The sequence below is a fragment of the Protopterus annectens genome, chromosome 11.part0, assembly GCF_019279795.1.
Source record: "Protopterus annectens isolate FY-2018-M chromosome 11.part0, PAN1.0, whole genome shotgun sequence".
In the NCBI taxonomy this organism is placed as follows: Eukaryota; Metazoa; Chordata; order Ceratodontiformes; family Protopteridae; genus Protopterus; species Protopterus annectens.
The window spans coordinates 308150859-308174450 of NC_056745.1; the positions used below are offsets into that span (position 1 = coordinate 308150859).

General features: G+C 40.2%; 1 protein-coding gene across 1 annotated transcript in view; it reads left to right on the forward strand.

The window, feature by feature from the left end:
* The window catches only part of CFAP54 (cilia and flagella associated protein 54), a 2749537-nt gene that overhangs the window by 720245 nt on the left and 2005700 nt on the right, over window positions 1–23592 (forward strand). The window contains exon 21 of the mRNA XM_044087198.1: window positions 10535–10697. Within this exon, the coding sequence (XP_043943133.1) occupies window positions 10535–10697 (163 nt within the window). The remainder of the gene's footprint in view (window positions 1–10534; window positions 10698–23592) is intronic.

Below are 23592 nucleotides of genomic sequence, written 5' to 3' on the forward strand. Positions count from 1 at the left end.
ACAAGGTTTAATGAAGAATAATGAACTGGTTTTCCAAACTAAGACAACGATTTGGTGAAAGATAGCTATGAATAGTTGTGAGTGACAAGGAAGAACCTTTGAAAAATACTTAGTGAATTGCTGATAGAGCTTGAAAATGTAATATAAAAAAGCTGTTCTTGTGTTTAAAATTCTTCTCACATTTTCAGATGAGTACAAATGATAATGGCCAAGTTTCACATTATGAGGGTCTATATCACATAGTTGAAGTGTCAGAACTTCGACTATGTAAATATCGAACACAAAAGTTCAAAAACTGAATACTCCAAACACTCAGAACAGCGATTATTTTCCCAGGGGAAAAAAAATCACTGTTCCACTACAAAATGTGGAAACACAGGAACACTACGTACCGTTTCTAATGTGGGGGGGGGGGTTCGCGCCCCACACCCCCCAACATGGGGGGCTGTGCCCCCCTACTTAAATATACCAACTCTGAGATTGCACCACAGTGGAGGAAATAGCAAAGCCGTGGAAACAGCCCACCAAATTCCTTCCCTGGGAAAGAATTTGATGTTCTGAGGCTTTGTTATTTTTAGACTTTGGACTTCCCAGTTCGAAGTTTCAGCATTCAGACTTATGAGCGTTCAGACTTCTGATATATACCCCATTATTATAGTGCCCTTTTAATATAGCTACTGTTACTGACAAGTAATTCCTTGGCCATGTCGAATGAGTTAGTCTTCTGGCAGAATAAGATAGACCTTTAAAAAACATATGTATAATGTTTAGTATTGAAATGGATATACCCCAATGTTATCTCTACATTCCATCAATTTTTAAAGTACTTAACAAGATAAATCTGTTAGTGGTCACACTAGGTTTTCTGTTTTTTTTTCATACATAGGAATCTCGGGGATCTCCGCTTTGTTACTCACAAAATATGTAAAATATAGAATTATTCTATTTTTCTAAATTGTCATCTCCTTTGTATGTGGCAGTTAACTTAAATCATATCACTCAAAGTAGTAAAAAGAAATCAAAGCACACAAACGTTTCCACCAGAAAATACCTCAGGTTAAACAAAAATAGTCCTCAGGGCTTCATCAGAAGACTTCTGGGAACAAAACAAAATAACTAAAAGCACACAACATTTCCTTTAGGTATTAAATCATTTAACATAAATTAGATTCTAATGATTTCTTAAAGGCACAATTCAAATAGGTAAAAAATCTCTGCATTATAGTATTTGAGGAACAGTCAGGAAAAAATTAATCTGAAATGAGATATTACCATGGTATTTGTCTTATTCACTCTTCTAGGGAAGCAGTACTACATTTTAAAACAAAACATGCTTCTAACACATTCAGCACATTTATCCTGTTCACCCCAGTTGGCAAATAAGGTATAACTAATGTTAAAAGTTTCAAAGTGGCAAAACTATTAACTGCATGTGCTATATCGTATGTAGAAGAGCTTAACTGGTTCCTAAGAAGCACATCCCTGGCATGCGTCATTGTATGGATTTTAAGCATTCTTTTTAGTTTTTCTAATATATAATTTTCTAAAAAAGCAATTAAAAAAATTCCCTATAAAACATTAGAGGACCTTCATATATAATGTTCCATAATAACATGTTTTTTTGAGTTAATCACGAGAGTGTCGGTTTTATGGATTTAACACATATTGCAATTGCTATATTCTAACACTGGGATATTACAGTGCTAGAATACCTTGGTACTTTCAAAGATAAATATTCACAAAGACTTAATGCTTCTCTAAATCAAATTGAGTCTTAATAAGTGCTGATGTGAAAAAAGGAAGACTTTGGTTTTGAATTAACTTTCAGTAATTGGACTAATGAATTATTATTCCTAATATTTAGTTTATGATCTATAAAAATCAGTATCCAGCATAGCTGAAAACACTTCATTTTTGGTAAAAGCCAGTAACAAATCAAATCTTAATGATCTATAAGCTATTGAGTACAATGACAGATTTTCAAGTCTCTTTACATATGGTAAAGGTTCACATCCAACTATATGTCTAGTAAATGTTCTTTGAATTTTCTCAAGCTGTACCATCTATGACATCCCCAACATACAAAAAGAGCCACAATATTCTGTTACTGGAAAAATGCAAACTGAAAATAAGTTAACCATAACAATTCTGTCCCTAGGTTAAGTCCTAAGATGCTCTTTATTAAGCCATAACATTTCCTAACAACATTATTGACATGGAGGTTGAGTGAAAGAGATGAGTCAACAATAACACCCAAGTCCTTAACTTAGTGAACTGAGGAACAGATAGAATTATCCAGTGCATAAAGGTAACAAACAAAAGGCAACTCTCAGGATAGCCACAAGACTCCTAAATCTTATAATCCCATGTAGCAACAGCCAAAAGGACAAATGGCACCAGGTAAATATAACTGCCTATTGAAGAAAAAAAAAGTTGAGCGCTTTTGTTCCTAACCTTAGGAACTTTATCAGAACACGTAATCAAACACAATTTCACACATCATATAAATTAGTAAAAAACACCTACCAATTAAGCTCCCTTGTTAAAACCAACCAATGAAAAATCAAGTCAATAAAAGAACATAAATACTGAAATAACCCCAGGACTTTAAAATAAACACAGTGTACAAACCATGTCAAACTTCCAATTGCTTTAACTTCAGTATTGCAGTAATGGAACATGCATCATTTAACCCAAGGGGGCATGTAGCATTCAACAATAGTTGCCACTTCAGTTCATTTTTGTCCAAATGCTCATCAACAATATAGCCCCTTGGATTATTTACCACCTGTTCAATGATGATATATTTAAAAGAATGCATATGAAATTCTGCAATATGTCTATATAAGATATTTGTATTCTTGCATTTCCTAATATCTGACAGGTGTTCATAAATCCTCTCTTTTAATTTCCTAGAGGTTTTGCCCACATGAAAGGCTAGGCATGTATTACAGCATACAATATGAACAACTTATTCTGACTCACAAGAGAAATACCCATAAATATTATATATATCACTTCTCACTGTAACTTGGTCTCCTACAAAAATATTTGGGCACTGAGAACACTGGCCACATTTGGGCATACCCTTTTTCCTATTAATGGTAATAATATTACATTCTAAAACTTTTGTAAAAGATGTATCTTTTTTATACATAATATGTGGTCTCTCCCCAATTATATTAATTAACGCTTGATGGAATGAAAAATTACCCAGTTCTTTTTGAGACAATTGAAGATGGCTTGGCTGTTTAAGTTATATGTTGTAATCAATAACTTATGTTGATAAGTGTCTTGAGTTCAAAAATTTCACTAGTCATGCCACCCACCTCACCAATAGCTGCATGGATGTCAGTAGGCTTATTATTAACCTCCAAAATGGGTTTATAAAAAATTGCCTGTCGTTTTGTTATGATTTCTTCCTTATTTTTTTCTAAAAATACTTTAGGATAATCTCTCTTAATAAACATGTCTAGAACATTATCACATTCTTTAAGGAAAATTTGGGTATCCGTAAACATCCTTACCATTCTCATGAGTTGACCCTTAACCACAGCCTTTTTGTAATGTGAAGGATGCCAGCTCATGAAATGGAGCTATATGTTGGAAAAAGTGGGCTTTCAATAGATATTAGTAAAAAAGACTTATACTCTAAAGTCTTAGTTATCTCACATTTAAGTAGGAAATTTTCTCCTTGTTATAGGACCATGACAATTTTAAAAATGGTACAGTGCTATTAATATAGTTAAAATTTCCACAAATCTGTTTTGGAATTGGTCCATAAAATGAAAATATTGTCCAAATAGCAGATATAAAATGCTGGATTGTCAAAAAACACTATTAAAAATATATTTCGTCTCCCATTGAGCCATAACCAGGTTCGCAAAACTGGGGGTGTAAGCCGCCCTCATAGCCAGTCTAGTAACTTGTCTAAAATAATGACCTTCAAAAAATAAGAAATTCTTCAAAAGTACCAACTCCATAAATGTAGTGATGGTGTTGATTTCATCAGAATCGAACTTGTGAAAGTCCACCACTGCATCCTCGAGCCAAGTTAACCCTACTTGGTGGGAATAACAGAGTAACGGTTGTTGATCTCTAATGTAACAAAAATACAATTCTCAACAAAGCATAAAGCGTTCTTTTTTTCTAAGAATTGCCATGAATTCCCACATAATTGTGGGATAGCCTTTGTGTGATGTCATGAATCCTGCTGCCTGACAAGCAACTGACCATGACCCTCTCTTTGCATAGCCTGGGGATTGGTGCATTGGTATGTCATACAGTGGATTGTGTGGGAGTCTGACTCTTTGATATAAGTTTCAAGGTGGCTGCTGACTGTGTTTTGCGTTTTTGAGGTGTCTAAGGGTACATGTTTCTTAGGTTTCGTTTTGGAGGTCCTTGTGGGTTAGGTAAGTTACTTTTAAAGTGTTTTATTATACTTCTCATACATCTGTGTTTTTTAGGTAATTTTTTTGCATAAGTGGTTTAAAATAAGAAAAAGATTTTGACTTTTTTTTTAAGTTTTAGTTTTACCATTGACTTAGTTTTTCCTTATAACCACACCCACACAGCGATGTCAATTTGGTATTGACGATAATTTATATATGCATGCAATGCATTCTGGGTAATCAGAAATCACCATACTTCTTTACAGGAACAGCTGCTTATTTATATTATGCTTTCACTAATGGAGCATCTAATGTGTTATATTTTCAAGAACTGGTGTTTCACCTGTGAGGAATAGCTGACAAATTGTCTTACTAGGATATAAGGCTCCCGTATTGCTGCATCTCACATGTCAAAATGGTAGCTTATACACTAATATAGGTAGTAAGGGATTGTGAGTACACTCTTTCTTGATGTCAAGTCAGGCATTTTCAGGTTTACATTGTCTCAAACAGTGTAACATTAGATATGGTATATAGTAAGGAGATTATTCCCCTTACTAAGGGTTAGTTATTTACATTAGCTAAGGAAAGTGTGACAATAAATTTTAAGAGTTTCAGCATATGTAAATCTATGTGTTTGATATTATCTGTGTATGTGTGATAGGTTTATGTGAGAGTTTTGCCTCCAATAGTATTACATGACTGCATCTCTCACACCCCGTGTAAGTTTGTGTAGGTAGTTGGTGGTTGTTAGTAAACATGAGACAATTGCTACATTATCTCAGGATGATCATTTGAACTAAACTGCCTACAGAGACAGTTGGAAAGTGCAAATCCATGGTTTCCGGCACTTAGTACTGTTGGCTGAAGGGGGAGTAGCACCTATGAGGTTTGGACCTGATTACTAGAGGTGCAATCTGAGTCTTCCTGACTAAAACTAGATTGATCATACAAATACTAAACATAATGCAATATTTTAATGATGATATAATGGTTGGTATACCATTATCAAAATGAGATCTGATTTTACATTTTCTATCCATTCCTCAACTGCTGTATCTTGGATCCATCCTCGGATCTTACTTTTGCCACTTTCTTAGACTTAGGATCCATAGCTCAGGATCCTCCCCTTACCCAATATCCCTCCTATCCCAAACATTACCCCAGATCTTGTTTGCTGCTGTATGAGAACACGTGGGTTGCTGGCTCATGCTCTTTCAGCTAAGCACTACAGTTTACTCTAGGTGTTTGGTAATTTTTTAGTATAGTTATTATCTGATTATGGCCTCTGGTTTCTCTGTATATTTCTTCTTTCTCCACCTACCAAAAGAAAAAAAAATAAAGACAACTGCTTTGTTTTAGGCCTCTCATACCATAAGTGCATATTTTCATAAACTAGTTTGTTGCTAGTGTTTTCTTCATATTACCATTTTTGGTAACTCTATTTTTTGTTTGTTAGTTTTTTTTTTTAGTTAGGTACCCTTGTTCTGTCATCAGAGTATTCTCCTTTACAATTTTTGGTAGCTTTTCTAGTTTGGGTTTCTTGTTGTTGTCTCATGTGATTGAATTCCTTTATGTCTGATAAACTGGCTGGGCTCAATAAATGTGTGTTGTGTGGCCACAAGATGCCTAATTTAGATTTGCATCCTAAATGTGTTTATTGTTTAGGATCTTCTCATTTGGAAGAAGATTGTCCTATTTGTATGGCTATTGGACACCATGAACTCGTTGAGTGCAGAAATAAGCTAGTTCTAAAATATCTCATCCCACCAGAAGAATCTGCTAAATGTGCTCCTTCTGCTTCTGGAGTGTCCCGTCTGGGAAGAACCCCTCAGAGTAGTACAAGGGGGACAAGAGTGACAAGCCAAAGGAGAAGAGCTAAGAGGTATGGAAGCGATTCCCTGACTGCTTTCCTTCCTCAGTTTTGTCTTCCACTATGTCAGCTAAACTTCTCAGGTCTGTGGATCTGATAGCCATCCTGGATCCAACATCTATACATTCCATGACTCCTCCTAGGTGTGAGCTGAGGTTCACTCTGGAGCCAATCCCCCCTAGACTGCATTCTTTTCTTTATCAGACACCCATATGCAAGGTTTAGAGACCTCCTTCTACATCTTCTTCCTTTAGGTCTACCAGAAGATTGTTAGAAGCCGATGTGGATAGAATGATGAGGAAATCCTCAGAACTCAAATTCAGTTAATAATTCTCCAAGCTCCAGCTCCCATTGGATCCATGAGCTTTGGACCTTTTTGTTGCCTATGACTACTTCTACTCCAATCTGACCTCCAGTTTCTGAGATGTAGTATCTGAGATTTCCAGGATTGTTCATAGTGGATCTAAAGTTGTGGTCATCTTCTACTCTAGCATCTTCTCTGATTCAGACAGCTCTGATTTCCTCAGCATTGGACAGATTTCAGAACCAAAGGTTCAGTGCTGAGTCTGGGGGTAGGGGTTCAACATCAAAGTTGTCTGAGCTGTCTCTTCCCCCTTGGAGCTTTGATATAAGATAGCTTAACTCTGACTTCAGTCTCAGAGCAGGGTTGGGGAGGTACCCTTGGTCATTCTGGTATGGGAGCTTCTGCTGGAGTGCTTTGGGCTTTCCTTCAGCCTCTGCATTCAAGGCAACTGTGAGAGCTGTCTCCAAGGCTTGAGACTAGACAACTCTACCCCACTCAATTCCACTCTCTCTTCAATTGACATCCCCAGGTCTTAATACTGCTAAGTCTATCCCATCTGGACAGCCTGTTCACACTAGCCTCTAGACTGTCCTCATTCAGGACACCCCTCAGACCTCTGAGTCTTTTCCAGAACATACCCATGGAAGTTCAGGGCCCTGACCTTTCTCACCACAGCCCACGGGTGTTCACCACATGCACGGCAATGGTTGCAGCTCATCTCAGACTGCAACAATTCTGGGTGCACCCTTATATAGATGACTGGCTTTTCACTGCTCCTACTCAGCCTCTTCTAGTTTAAGCCACAAAACTATCTGCTCCATCTCTGCTCCAACACAGGAATTACAGTAAATCATGATAAATCTTAATTCTCTCCAGTGCATATTCTGTCATTCATAAGAGCTCACTTGGATACTACTGCTCAAATAACAAGGCTTCCACAGAACAAGCTATCCACCTTACAAAATCAAACAGTACAGCTTTTTTCTTATTATAAACCACATTCTAGACTAGTCTTTTAGCTCCTAGGATTGATGGCAGCCTCCATTACCTTGGTTTGGCAAGAACACTATATGAGAGTGTTGCATTGCACAAGGCAGTACAGTAGTCCATCAGGCATCAGCCTATGTCCTTTCCAACCCATCTTACAGACATTTGCAGAGAACATGTAATTTGTTGGATTCACTCTTCAGAAGTGTCTCAGGGCTGCCCTTTTGTTCATCCCTCTCCCAGAGCCACAGTGACCACAGATGTTTCCCAACTAGGTTGGAGGGGCATTCCGTGGGAAAGATGGTCCAAGGCATTTGGTCCCTATCAGAGGCCAATCTTCACATCAGTATCTTAGAAATGAGGGCAGTTATCCTGGCATTGCAGGCCTTTCAGAATGTCCTTCCTGTAGGGTTGATCTGTGGACAAAATGGCAGTAGTCTAGTATATCAACAAACAAGGATGAACACGTTCAACCTATTGTGTCAAGAAGTGATGAGAGTGTGGCATTGGGCAATATCATCCAACTGCTTTCTGATAGCAATGCACATATGAGAGAGGTCCAACGTTCTAGAGGTGCTGGAGGACAGGTTGAGCAGATCTATTCTGCTACCTCATGAGTGGTATCTCAGTCTGATAGTGGCAGTGCAAATCTTTCATCAATGGGGCTAACCAGGCTATGACCTTTTTGCTTCTCCCATCAATTCCAAGTGCAGAAGGTTCTTTGTTCTGATCCATCCAGAGAGGGAGTCACTGAGGGATGATTTGATCCATGATTGGCCTCCCTAGTCTTCTATGTGTGTTGTCACCAACTACCCTAATCCGAACGTTTCTGCAGAAAACATCACAATGGAAGAGCAGTCATCCTCATTGCCCCTTTCTGACCTCAGCAGGTATGGTTCCCCTTTCTTTGGCCTCATCTGATATACTCTTCTTGGGTGCTGGATTCAAATCCAGACCTTTTGTTTCACCTGTCTGGAATGCCTCATCCAGACTTTTGAGCTCTGAAACTAACCACATGGTTTCTCCACTTCCTGTGATGGCTAGTCAGTCCAGACTTTCTTCCCAGGTAGTCCAAATTCTCACATCCTCTCAGAAAGTTTCTACTAGAAAAGTCTACACAAGTAAAGGGAAGGGTTTTCCATTTGATTTTTAAGAAACATTTAGATCTGTTTTCAGCTCACATGCCAGCAGTACTGCATTTCTTGCTGCAATTTTCCATGATGGGGCCAGTTATTCCACTATCAAAGTTCAGCTAGCAATGCTTTTGAATGTTCATGCTAATGAGTAACATACTTTGTTGGGCTCTCTTAAACTGTGTAAGGCCTTCCCGAAAAGCAATTTCCTTCTTAGACCTCCTATTAAGGATCCTGCTTTTCCCTAGGATCTCACTGCACTGCTACAAGCATTGACTCAATCTCCATTTGAGCCAACTGCCAAAGTGGACTTAAATTTTTGACATGGAAAACTATCTTTTTTTGTGGCCATTACCTCAACAAGCAGAATATTAGAACTCCAGGCTCTGTCTTGCCAACTTCTGTATATTATTTTTCATAAAGACAAGGTGTCTTTGCATATCAGTCCATCCTTTTTAACCAAAGTAGTTTCAGAGACTTCTCTCAATCAAAGGATTAATCTATCAGTTTTCTTTCTGAAATTTACCAGTAACGAAGAATACATGCTTCATTTGCTAGATGTGCATAGACAGTTGTGTTTCCATCTTCATCAGACCAAATCCATCAGGAAGTCAGACAAATTGTTTGTATCTTTTTCTAAGGCTAAATTGGGCCAAGCTGTTTTGATTGTTACCTTAACAAGATGGTAAACTAGTTGCATTTCCCCGTTGTATTGTATAAAGATAAGGTTGTGGTTCTACTAAAGCAGTCAAAGGCACGTTTGACAAGATCTGGTTCTACTTCCTCTGTCTTCTTTTCTAGGGCTTCAGTTCATGACATTTGTGCTGCTGCCATCTAATCTAATGTTCATACCTTTATTTCACATTCCAAATTGGACTTTTTCCAGGGAGAGGAATGCTTTTGGTTCTGCCATCCTCCTGAATATCATTCCATGAACCCACCATGGGAATCCAGTGGCTGGGGACTCTGTCCCATCAGTTGAGGAATGGCCGGAAAAGACAACATTGATCGATACAAACATTATGTATTCACCAAAATGATGGATCTGTATTGTCTGCTCCAGTCCTTCCTTAACTTCCCTTCTGCCTTCTCCCTTACATTTCATGGAAAAGTTTTCCTTTTGGCTTCTAGTATGACCATGTCATTTGCATGTTGTGCAGGACTTCTCGATCTTGCAGCTCTAGAGCAGATCTCTTTTACTATATCCATTTGTCTTTCTGCTTATCTTCTATAGTGACATATATATATATATATATATATATATATATATATATATATATATATATATATATATATATATATATATATGTAATTATATATATATATATATATATATATATATATATATAATTTGCTTGCTTTTAGGGTACAGTGGGCAAACTCAGTCTGAGGTAATGCTGGGAATAGGAGGGGATTATGGGTAGGGGGATGAGCCTAACCTAATGATCCTCAGTATAAGAAAATGGCCTAAAGTTGGATGTGGGGATGGATCTGAGACCCATTTGAGGAAGGACAGAAACAGACAACACAGATCTATCACTATGGTGAGTATATAGATGTCTCCAGAGCTGTGTGTGTTTGTGAGTGTTCATGATATGAAAATGCTTATGTTTTATTTTTCATGTAGCATTCTTACAAAGTGCTTTGGTAAAGAGTAAGTATGGTACCTGCTATAAGTTCTGCTGTAATGATTTGAATCTTCTTCAGTACTTTATTTTGTAATGTAAACTGTATGCTTACCAGGTAATCTGAAGCAAAAAAAAATATTCCAATAAGCTAAGATCTGGAAAGGATATTTTGTAGCAAGGACTACTAAATTATTTCAGTCTCTCCTTTCTCCTTTCAGAATCTGGTAGGTCAAGAGTCAGAAAGAGCAAACAAGACTGCCACCACAGCACAAGTCAGTGATGGTAACCTGGTTACAGCAAGTAACATTATTACTGATTTACACTTTGAACTGATTGTTGCGTGGCACAGAGCTTCAGTGAAACTTCTTCATTTAATGAATGGTAAGACTAATGCTATCTTAATTATTGTGTGCATTTCTGTTAATGCACTTCTATTCCTAACAGTGTATTTTATGTTTTTTTTTTACACTAAAACTGAATTCATTTCTTTATCTTGATATAAGAGATTGCATGCTGTTGGCCTCTCAGATTTCACTTCTGAGATCTGTATGGACAGCAAGTATTCAATATGAACAAACAGTTGCTGTATATGCTTGTAGAAATAAACCATGCCGGTGTAACCATAAAGCTTCATATTTCAGTAAGGAAAGAAAAAAGTATGCTATTTGGATTTTTAAACTCGCTAAACTTGCATTTAAAACTAAAAAAAAATCATGGAAGTGTAATCCAGATAATGTTAGCTTGCTGAATGTTGCTTGTACTTACCTCGATGGAAAAGAGTTAAGAATTAAGTAACCATTACTAGTTTTACTAAAGGGTAAAATATGATGAAAATGTGATGTCTCTTTCAGAACTAGTGCTTATACCTGGTAACTGTAAGGGAATAGTTAGGAGGTCTGAATTTACAAACCCCATCTTTTTCATTCTTTCCAGGACTAGTGTGGCCCTCAAGGGCTTCAACTGAAATTCTGAGGATCAGATTCATGATTCTTTCAACAGACAGACTAAAACTAGTAAATGGTGAATGTCTACTATCTGAGGTTGTAGTACCTCAGAGCATCCCCCTTTGTCTGTAGTACACTGATTTTTAAGTTAATATATGTAAGCAGCTAGATGTGTAGGTGGTAGCAACCTCACATACTGGGGGCATGTGCAGTGGCATTAATGTGAATTTCAAAATTCATTGCATTTCTTTACCATTTATCACTTTAATTTTCTTATTTGCATGGCTCAAAATTATGGGGCTCATACTTCAATTAGGGAGCCGTAATCTCAAAATGGAAAATAAGTACATTGAGGAGGGATCAAATTTCTGAACTGTAATTTACACCAGGGGAGATTTTTTTCATAAAAATGAACAGATGTGGTAGAAGAGTTAGAGCACAAACCAGTAGACCACAAGGAAGAAATCAAACAAACAATCAAAAATAAAAATAAATTAATGAAAATAAATGGTAGGAACTCGCATTGTTGAACTGCAGTATTTTTTAAGCTAACTGTGGTATGAAGCGGGCTAAAGGTAGTGTGTGTGTGTGTGTGTGTGTGTGTGTGCTTAATGTTATTGCATAGTGTCTAATATTGTTTGACCTAGTTAAGGACTTGAATATGCGAATGTCTTATACAATGGGGGTAGGAATATGTTCGGAAAACTCTACCATTCTCTCTCTCTCTTTTTTTTTTAAAAAAAAATATTCAAGCCAGGTGGACTAGTTTTTGGTGAACATGTCTAGTCTGTGAACAAAGGATTCTGTGACATTGGAATAGATGTATTTAGTTATGGAGTACATAGATGCAAAACACAACAGAACAGATAGTTTGGTGTTTTTATTTTCTGCTTCTGGCAAATGAGCTTTGGGTCTTTTAGCCTAGGGCTTTCAAATTTCAGTATTTATAAATTTTACATTCTATAATTTTTTTCACTGTGGTGGTGGTGCTGCGGTAGCGTTGTCGCCTCACAGTAAGACGTTGTCCTGTTCGATTCTCAGCTAGAGCGTCTCCTGTGTGGAGACATGCGTGAATGAGTGTGCCTTCGTTGAAGGTTGTGCGTCAGAGCTGGCAACTCGACATGTAAAAATCTATTGCCAATCATTAGCGGACCGGAGTTCCGCTGTGGCAACCCCTAACTGGGAAAAGCCGAAAGACACAACAACATTCTATAATTTTTTCATATGTTAATGTAAATTAAAAGAATAAACAGTAAACATTATAGCATCATATATGTTTTGATTATGTAATAATATTTGATCTGGCTTAAGGAGGTCCAGCCTCTTTAATAGCAAGACTGAGGTCACCAGGCATTAGATCTACTCGGTATGTTAACTTTCTCAGGTTGCTAAAGACTGTGCCTTATCTCATTATGCATTGTGGTGCATTGTATCTTCAGATCTTTGTTGATGGACTTACATTTTTTCCATCACACTGATCCCAAGCTTACATTCAGTTTTTTTTTTTTTTTTTACATAAACATTTGTTAGTGTCTATAAGTAAATGTCTTTTATCTTTTTATAGCCCATTTCTTGTCTTTTGACATAGTTGACATAGTTTCAAGACATTTTTGTCTAGCTCTTGAAAAAAGAAATCCCTTAATTTTTCTTCACTTTTTGGACTTAGGCCCCCTTTCCAGTGCTGTAGCAAGTAAAAAAAAAAATACCAGAGAATAATATGCGTTAAACATATAAACTTTCCCTTTACAAAAATCTTTTTAAGTGACAGTGGGTGTGAACCTTTGAAATTCAAGTATGTGTTGCTAAAGGTAGGTTTTCTATAGATGTTAGAATCAAACCTACTGACATACAACATAATGGTACTATCCAAGAAATGTACTTGATCCTTATGTATTGTAGGTGTAAAAACCAAGAAGTCAGGACTTTTTAGGAAGAATTATGGATGAATTGATCTCGCTGTAGATGTACAGGATTTGTTTTCCTGTATCAAACAGGACATTGGATTGAGTATTTTCATGAAGCATTGGTGGCTTGTGATTTTCTTAGAAATGTCGATATTAATTTGTAGCATATATGACTATTTTAGAGGACAATTTTATTTTTGAAAAAGAATTTTATAGACAAACCAAAGGGGCTGCAATGGACACAGCTTATGCCCAGTTTTTACTAACATTGTTTTATTAATTTGGGAGGGACGATATATCTTTACCTCAGATTTTTACTGTCATTGTGTACTTTACTTGAGGCACCTTGATAAACTTTCGGCTTTTCCCGGTTAGGGGTCGCCACAGCAGAACTTCGGACCGCTCATGATTGGCAGTGGATTTTTATTTTTACGGAGCCGAGTTGCCAGCCCGACGCCCAACCTTCAACAAAGGCACGCCCATTCACGCTCGCATTACCTGCATGTCTTTAAAGTCACTCGACTGTGGGGAGGACATGTAGACTCCACACAGAAGGCGCTCCAGCTGAGAATCGAACGGGAGAACCTCTTGCTGTGAGGCGACAACGCTAACTGCTGCACCACCGGGGCTTAAGCCACTGCACCACTGTCTATTTTATGGGATGGCACCAAGGAGCAAGCTGCTGAATTTGTCCAACTTATGAACAACATGACTGACTTGTGGTTTTTACAGATACAATACATAAGGTTCAGGTATACTTCTTGGATACTACCATTATGTTGTGTGACAGTAGGTTTGATTCTAACATCATTAGGAAACCTACCTTCAGTGATACATACTTGCATTTCAATAATTCACACCCACTGTCATTTAACAAGGATTTAGTAAAGGGACATATGCTTAGCACAAATGATTTCCTGAAAAAAAAGGTTTTGAAGTCAAGAGGAAAAGATTAGTAAATATGTATTTGTCTAGAGGTTACCCTGAGAAAATGGTGGGAAACATCAGGAATGACATTTCCTAAAGATGGAGAAATTTTTATAAACCCCTTTCTGGGGTAAGTTTGATTGACACAATGGGAAGTATAAACAATACTAACAATGGTAATGTTTCAGATAAGGTATTTATTGATGAATATGGTTCTAATTCTGTATGTGTTAAGAACATTATCAAAAGCAAGTATTTTTAAGACTAATGACAAGGTCTTGGAAAAGCTGTATCCAGACCAAATTTTGTTTACAAAACAGCAAAGGATTTTAAAAAAATATTTGAAAATCAACCACGTTTATCAGTTGCTAGCAAATGGACTAAAAAGTGTGCAAGTTGTTCTCAGTATAGTTTCATTTTAACTGACAAAGTTATTGTTTTGAACAGTTTTACTAAAACTAAGTTATTTTTACTGTGTGTAAATTGTAATACTAAGGGGGTGATTTGTATTACTAAGTGCAGCAAGTGTCTGGGCTGTTACACTGGTAAAACAGAAAGAGTTTTTAGAAGAAGAACTTATAAACATCTCTACAACATTAATAAGCAAAATTCCAATAATGCCTTGTAATAAGCACTCACTGTATTGTCAGACTTTTTCTGGCTTCATTATTGGGATACTTGAAATAGTACTCCCAGAATTAAGAAGTCTTGGGAAAACACAAAGGATCAAAATTTCAGAACATCAAACCTCAGATCATCGAAGACCAGAGGATCGAAGTTTTGAAATATTGAACCTTGTGAATGGAGATCGGCGTACTGTGCAGGATGAAAACTTTACCATTCTCTTCATTGTAGTGCAACCTCAGAGTTGGTATATTTAAGTAGCAGGGGGTGTGGGGGTGGCCCCTAAAGCGTGAAACAAAAAGTTTTCATATTTAAAATTTTTTTAGTTTTACATTTAAATTTTTTTTTATAGGTTCGATATTTCAGAACTTTGATCCTCTGGTCTTCGATGATCAGAGGTTTGATGGTCTGCATTTTCGATCCTATGTAGTAGACCTCTTGGCAGATGAAATTGGTTTGTATTACTTTTCCAGGTTTAAATAATTTTTTATCTTTGCTACCATTGTTGAAAATGAGGGCAAACAAGTTGTAATAATGATGTTTTTATTATTTATTCATCTATTTTACTTCCTTTTGTAACTTCCTTTTGTTATATTAGCAGGTTGTAACTTTAAGAAATAAGGTTGAATGAAATGTGGTGCTTTTTTGGATGATTTATCAATTTGGAACTTATTTAAATTGGATGATGGAATTTGCTTGTCTGTTTAGTTCTGATGAAGTCCTAGAATATTTCTGTTAGGGCGAATGCGCTTAACTTAATAAATGCATTATATGCTTATAAGTGTTCTGAACATGTTTCCCATTCATACCACATTTCATAGGTTCATAGGTAGGTACTAGGCTATCTGCCTGAGGGCATTTATAAGCCTAGCCAGAGTGTGTCGGCTTTCGCCTCCCCATTGATTAATTAACTGAGCCTCTGTCAAGCAGAGCAAATGAAGTGATCCCAGGGGGTGTATTTTCTGTTACCCATCCACTCGTCAAGGCTTCTCTTGAAGAGTGTTAGTGAGGGGCTCTGCCTAATGTAGTTAGGAATTTTGTTCCAAAGCATGGGAAGTCTCTGTGATAGGAATCTATCCCTCCAGCATGTTCTATTTATTGTTGTGGCAAGGTTTAGCTCACTAGAGCGCGTGGCTCGCAGTGACTTGGATTTCCTTAGGTGGAGCATGTCCATCAATTCTAAGTTGGATATGGCTTTGTAAGTCAGGCAGTGATCACCTCTGTGTAAGTGATATGCCACTGAGTACAGCCTGAGTTTTTTCAGTCGGGCTGCATAGGACATATGTTTGAGGACAGTAATCCTCTTGGTGAGGTGCTTTTGTGGTCTTTCCAGCTGTTGGAAGTGTCTTGTGAGGTACATCCCAAATGGGGCATTGTACTCTATGATGGGTCTGATGAGTGGCAGTGAGGGCACTATAACCTCTTTATTTCTAGATGCGAACCCCTTACTAATTAGATGGGCCGCATAGAAGGATTTCCTAACCACTTTGGCAATATGATTGTCAACGGAGAGATTACTATCGACCTGGGTCCCCAAATCTCTTATTACCTCTGCTGTATTAAGGGGGCTGCCGCCTATGTGGTAATTCCTGGGTGTTTTGTTGTTCCCAAACGGGATGACTATCCATTTTTTGGCATTTAGCTTGAGGCCATGACTTTGACACTAGGTGTCTGTCTCAGTAAGGCCTTTTTGAAGGATGTCCATGTCAGCCGGAGAGTCAATTATGGCTCCCAGTTTGCAGTCATCAGCAAACTTGGTTAGCCATAGTCCTTCTGTGTTTGCCTGTACTTCTGAGAAATATATGCCAAACAGTAGGGGTCCCAGAACTGAGCCTTGCGTAACACCACATATGACTGGTTTAGAGTCGGACCTGGAGCCCGCTATTCTTACAGTGTGAGTACTATCTGTAAGCCAGTTGGCAACCCATCTTGTGATGTAGGGGTTTATGTTCAGGCTGGTGAGTTTTTCAATAATACCCGAGTGAGGAATGGTGTCGAACGCCTTGGCGAGATCAAGGTAGGCTGTGTGAACCACCTTTCCCTCGTCTGTGGCCTTGGTGACTGTCTCGAAGAAGTCAACCAGGTTTAGTAGGCATGATCTGCCCTTAACAAAGCCGAACTGGGTCGGGTCAATTGTTTGGAGGTTCCCAATGTCTTTGTTAATGAGTTCCATGATGATGCGCTCCACTGCCTTGCAGACCAGGCTAGTCAGGCTTATGGGGCGATAGTTACCAGGGTCAGTTGTGGCCCGTCCTTTGTGGAGCAGAATAACCATTGCTGTGTGCCATTCTATGGGCATGTAGCCTGTGGAGAGGCTGAGGCTGAACAGTGTGTTTAGGGGGGGTAGTACGTTCTGTAGTTTGTGCAAGACGCAGACTGGGACACCATCTGGCCCCATTGATGCTGTGTTTTTGGCTTTTGAAAGGGCTAATGTTAAGTTGTCAATCTCGCCTTCATTCTTGCTTGATGGGTTCGGAGCCGATCCCTCGGCTCCGACTCGGCACTTGCTTTAGCTCGAGAACTCCTTTTACCAGCTCGAGGCAGCCCCATATCCCATGATGCAAGGCAGGAAGTACCCAGATCTCGTTTGCCGCTTGGGAGGTCTTCTCTTTACCAGCTCCTGGTAAGTAATTCACTTTTGTGACATTTAAGCCCCTTTTACTTAAAAACCTTTTATTTTTGATAGTTTAACTTTAAACTTAACTTTTCTGACAGAAATCCCTGTCTCTTTTAAATTTTTTAGTCAGTTAATTTCCTTTCCCATCCCCCCTGTTAGGGGTGTGTGTGTTGGTTTATTTTACTAAATCCCTTTTGGGATTAATTTAATTTAATTGGACTGGTGTGTGTGTGTTTTTGGGCACCATGTCTAAAGAGAGGGTTTCAGGTTTTAAGAAGTGTGACTCGTGCTGTCAGAAGATGTCTCTGACAGGCGGTCACACTTCTTGCCTATACTATTTAGGCCCTCTTCACCTGCAGGACTCCTGTGCTGTTGTCACTCCTTCAGCCAGAGAGTCCTGCAGGAGAGAAGGAATAAGTTGATTCTGAGGGTCTTCTTAAGCCGGAGGGCTCTCCGGCTAAGTCGGCCCACAAAATCAACAAAATCTGCCAAGACCCAGGCTTCTGTTTCTAAGCCTGTGGCCTCGGCTCGACTTCGTATAAGTCGAGATCGCTCGGCTGGAGCCGATTCTGAATCTACTAAGCCTTGGCCGATGGCTATCGGTGCGAATCTGCTGACCACTGTGGGGTCGGTTCGACCGCTCCGACCCACGTGTACGGGCATCGGTGTCGGCTCGATCGGCTCCGACACCCATGTGGCACAGGCATCGGTGTCGGCTCCGATCGGCTCCGACACCGTTACTCTGGTGGCTGTATCGGCTCCGGCTGGAGCCGATACATCGGCGTTCTGCGGCTCCGAAATCGGTGCCGACAGGATCAATAATATCGGCTCCGATGACCCATTCCAGGAAGAGGTGAGGTCTCCTTCCTTGGAGCCGATACTTTCGGCTCCGGCCTCCCCTCTTCTATCGGGCGGAGCCATCGGAGCCGATCTTCAAGGTCATCAGGTTGTCAGACCATGACCTAGAGAGTGGTCAGTAGATTGCTCAAGTCACAGGTACTGGCCCAAATGCTACACAGTCCGTCTCAGCAGGCGACTGTTGGTCCACACCCGTTACAGTTCCTCCTTCAACTCTACCCCAGAGTTTGGAGTTGGAGTCTTCGGGCAGGGTTACTGCTACGGCTGGAGGACGGATACCCCCTTCTGTTCCTTCAGCCCCTACTCTTATCTCCTCTTCCTTAGAGGATTAGGTGGTCGGGCTTCCATGGTCTCCTCCGAGGGGTGAGTGGCATCGGACCCTTGTCGAACCCGCTCTTCCCCTTGGAGCCTCGGCCTTGGTGAGCTCGGCTCCGACATCTGCCTCGGAGACTTCCCTTCGGTGGCCCTGGGTTCCTAGCTCTTGGACGGGTCTCGGACCTGCCTGGGAGGGAGCATTCGAGGTGATGAAGAGTGTACTGGCCACTGGTATCAGTCAGCAGTCTCTTCCCGTAGCTCCTCCCTCTATTGTACCTGTTGACATCTCTGCCACTTCTCTTGCTACAGGACCCAGAGATCCTCCGCCTCAGGTTTCCCCATTGGGAATTTCCCCTCTTCGAGGATTCTCCTGATGTTTGGAGATCCTCCTAGGAAGAGGACTTGTAAGAGGAAGCATGTAGACTCCCTGAGTCTGTCACTTGGATACTGACTTTGATGAGTCAGAGGGATCCCTAGATCCCCCTCTGAGGATGTCTCCTTCTCAGACATCCTAGAACTTCTGAAACAGAGGGAAACTGGCCTCCAACAATCCCTCTGAGGATGAGTCAGTATACCTAGAGGCGTTTGGATCTCGGCCCTCCACCTCCTGGGTGTCTCCGCCTTCGACCCCCTTATGCAGGTTATAGCGAAGGCGTGGACAGCTCCTGACTCTGTAGAGCCAGTCCCTAGGAGGCCTTCTAAATTTATAACTGCCCCTAGTGACAAACAATTCCTTACAAAGGGTGTCCGCTGATGCCATGGTGGTGGCTGCGGCCACCAAAAGGAACTTGCAGATCCTTCCGTGCCCGTCCATCCTCCTAATAAGGACTCTAGGACCATGGATAGATGCAAGCGGATGTTTTCCTCAGCGACCTTTGCTATCGTTAAGCTGAATTATCTTTGTCACTTCACCAGACTCCAGAGATATCCTGAAGGAGCTGGGAGAAGTAGTTCAGGATCCTACAGCTGCAGGGGCCCAAGAAAGATTGCTTAGCAGCTAGGAACCCTCAATTCCATTGCTAACTCCTCCATGCGGCTAATATCTTATGCTGCTGATGGAGCGAGTAGAGCCGCAGGCACAGGTGTGGCTCTTAGACGCCAAGCCTGGATGCGGCTATGTGATTTTGCGGATCCCTTTAAGGCGTCCTTCACAAATTCTCCCTTTGATGGGTCAGCTTTGTTTGGCCCTCAGGTGAAGGAAACCTTGACCAGGTGTGAGCAGGATGGCAAGACTCTTTCTGCTGTTGGAGTCCGTTTATCCACCCCTTCTAGGCGTTATCAGAAAGGACAGAAAGGTGGGAAGATGTGGTTCCGTAAATCTCAAGGAGTCACGCCCGGATTCACGTGGTCAGTTTACCCCTAGAGGCAGAGGGGTAACAACAACAGGCGCCTCTAGAGGCAGAGGGGTCCGAAGAACCAGGGCAACAGGGAGTCTCTTGCTGAAAAGGCTTTTCAGCATCCCTGAGGTGTTGCCGCGCTGTCCCTCCTTGGCGGCAGTGGGGGGGAGATTATCACTGGACCCAGAAGCCTGGCATTCCCTCACTCAAGACAGATGGGTACAGTCGATCATATCCAAGGGTTACATAATTCCTTTCGAGGAAAGTCCCTTCCCTCAAGTTCCCTTCCAGATGTACCACCCGGTCTAAGGGACATTGCAGAGTTAGAGATTGCAAAACTACTGCAAAAGAGCCATTCAGTCAGTCACAATAGACCATTCAGAGCCGGAATCTACTCAAGGTTCTTTTGGTCCCCAAAAGACGGAGACTGGAGACCAATATTGGATCTCAGCAGACTCAACAAGTCTGTCAGGAAGACAAGATTCGAATGGTCACTCTTCAGTCAATTCTGCCCTTCTTACAGAAGGACAACTGGATGTGCTCAATAGATCTTCAGGATGCGTACTATCACATCAAAATTCACAGGCGCTCCAGGAGATTTCTCCGCTTTCGGCTGGGGTCCAGTCATTTCAGTTCAGAGCCCTGCCCTTTGGTCTCACTACAGCCCCAGAGTGTTCACCAAATGCATGGCAGTGGTCACGGCTCACCTGAGGCGTCAAGGATTCCAGGTGTTTCCGTATCTCGACGACTGGCTCCTGTCAGCCACCACCAGGCATCAGCTTATACAAGCCAGGGATTACACAATAGGCGTGTGTTCTCATTTGGGCATCTCAGTCAACTTAGGAGAGTCATCCTCACCGCCCTGCCAGTCTATTCCCTTCATAGGCAAACTTAAACACTGTTGGATGTCAGCTACCCTTACAGAACAAAGAGTTTCAGACATTCAGACTCATGTCAGGATCATTCTGGCCAGCAAAAAGGTACAGGCCAGAATGGTTCTAAAGGTATTAGGTCTTATGGCTGCGGCCATCACTCTTCTTCCCCTGTCTCGATTCTACATGCGCCTCCTTCAGTGGATGCTGTTCACACAGTGGTCATACCAGCAACTCCCAATGCGTCACCAGATTCTGGTGACACAAACATGCAAAGAACATCTTGCTTGGTGGATCACATCGTCTCAGGTTCACCAAGGCAGGTGCTTTGTACCTCCGTCCCCGATAGCTACTGTCACCACGGATGCCTCCCTGATCGGGTGGGGGGGTCATTATCAGGGCAGGATGGTTCATGGGACGTGGCAACCGTTCGAGTACCATCTGCACATAAATGTCCTGGAGATGAGAGCAGTGCTTTTAACATTGCAAGCCCTCAACGACTTTCTTCCCGTAGGGACAATTGCAGTCCACACAGACAACATGTCTGTAGTTTGGTATATCAACAAACAGGGCGGAACCAAGTCCTACCCTTGTGTCGAGAAGCGCTCAGACTATGGCAATGGGCGATCTCCTCTCATCGGTTTCTGGTAGCAACGCATATCCCTGGGAAAACCAACATTATAGCGGACAGATTGAGCAGAGCTATTCTCATGCCTCACGAGTGGTCTCTCAAGCAATCTAAAATTTTTTAAAGGGGCCCTTTCGGCCCCCAAAGCAAAAGTAAATTTTTCTTCCCTGGGCCTCCCGGGGAATTTTAAAAAAGGTTTTTTAAAACCCTGAGAAAATGGTGGGAAACATCAGGAATGACATTTCCTGAAGATGGAGAATTTTATAAACCCCTTTCTGGGGTGTTTGATTGACACAATGGGAAGTATAAACAATACTAACAATGGTAATTTTTCAGATAAGGTATTTATTGATGAATATGGTTCTAATTCTGTATGTGTTAAGAACATTATCAAAAGCAATTGGAGTATTTTTAAGACTAATGACAAGGTCTTGGAAAAGCTGTATCCAGACCAAATTTTGTTTACAAAACAGCAAAGGATTTTAAAAAAATATTTGAAAATCAAACACGTTTATCAGTTGCTAGCAAATGGACTAAAAAGTGTGCAAGTTGTTCTCAGTATAGTTTCATTTTAACTGACAAAGTTATTGTTTTGAACAGTTTTACTAAAACTAAGTTATTTTTACTGTGTGTAAATTGTAATACTAAGGGGGTAATTTGTATTACTAAGTGCAGCAAGTGTCTGGGCTGTTACACTGGTAAAACAGAAAGAGTTTTTAGAAGAAGAACTTATAAACATCTCTACAACATTAATAAGCAAAATTCCAATAATGCCTTGTAATAAGCACTCACTGTATTGTCAGAGTTTTTCTGGCTTCATTATTGGGATACTTGAAATAGTACTCCCAGAACTAAGAAGTCTTGGGAAAACACAAAGGATCAAAATTTCAGAACATCAAACCTCAGATCATCGAAGACCAGAGGATCGAAGTTTTGAAATATTGAACCTTGTGAATGGAGATCGGCGTACTGTGCAGGATGAAAATTTTACCATTCTCTTCATTGTAGTGCAACCTCAGAGTTGGTATATTTAAGTAGCAGGGGGTGTAGCCCCCCCCCCCCGCAAAAACGTGAAACAAAAAGTTTTCATATTTAAAATTTTTTTAGTTTTACATTTAAATTTTTTTTTATAGGTTCGATATTTCAGAACTTTGATCCTCTGGTCTTCGATGATCAGAGGTTTGATGGTCTGCAGTTTCGATCCTATGTAGTAGACCTCTTGGCAGATGAAATTGGTTTGTATTACTTTTCCAGGTTTAAATAATTTTTTATCTTTGCTACCATTGTTGAAAATGAGGGCAAACAAGTTGTAATAATGATGTTTTTATTATTTATTCATCTATTTTACTTCCTTTTGTAACTTCCTTTTGTTATATTAGCAGGTTGTAACTTTAAGAAATAAGGTTGAATGAAATGTGGTGCTTTTTTGGATGATTTATCAATTTGGAACTTATTTAAATTGGATGATGGAATTTGCTTGTCTGTTTAGTTCTGATGATGTCCTAGAATATTTCTGTTAGGGCTTAAAGCGCTTAACTTAATAAATGCATTATATGCTTATAAGTGTTCTGAACATGTTTCCCATTCATACCACATTTCATAGGTTCATAGGTAGGTACTAGGCTATCTGCCTGAGGGCATTTATAAGCCTAGCCAGAGTGTGTCAGGCCGCCTCCCCATTGATTAATTAACTGAGCCTCTGTCAAGCAGAGCAAATGAAGTGATCCCAGGGGCTGTATTTTCTGTTACCCATCCACTCGTCAAGGCTTCTCTTGAAGAGTGTTAGTGAGGGGTTCTGCCTAATGTAGTTAGGAATTTTGTTCCAAAGCATGGGAAGTCTCTGTGATAGGAATCTATCCCTCCAGCATGTTCTATTTATTGTTGTGGCGAGGTTTAGCTCACTAGAGCGCGTGGCTCGCAGTGACTTGGATTTCCTTAGGTGGAGCATGTCCATCAATTCTAAGTTGGATATGGCTTTGTAAGTCAGGCAGTGATCACCTCTGAGTAAGTGATATGCCACTGAGTACAGCCTGAGTTTTTTCAGTCGGGCTGCATAGGACATATGTTTGAGGACAGTAATCCTCTTGGTGAGGTGCTTTTGTGGTCTTTCCAGCTGTTGGAAGTGTCTTGTGAGGTACATCCCAAATGGGGCATTGTACTCTATGATGGGTCTGATGAGTGACGAGTAGAGGGGCACTATAACCTCTTTATTTCTAGATGCGAACCCCTTACTAATTAGATGGGCCGCAT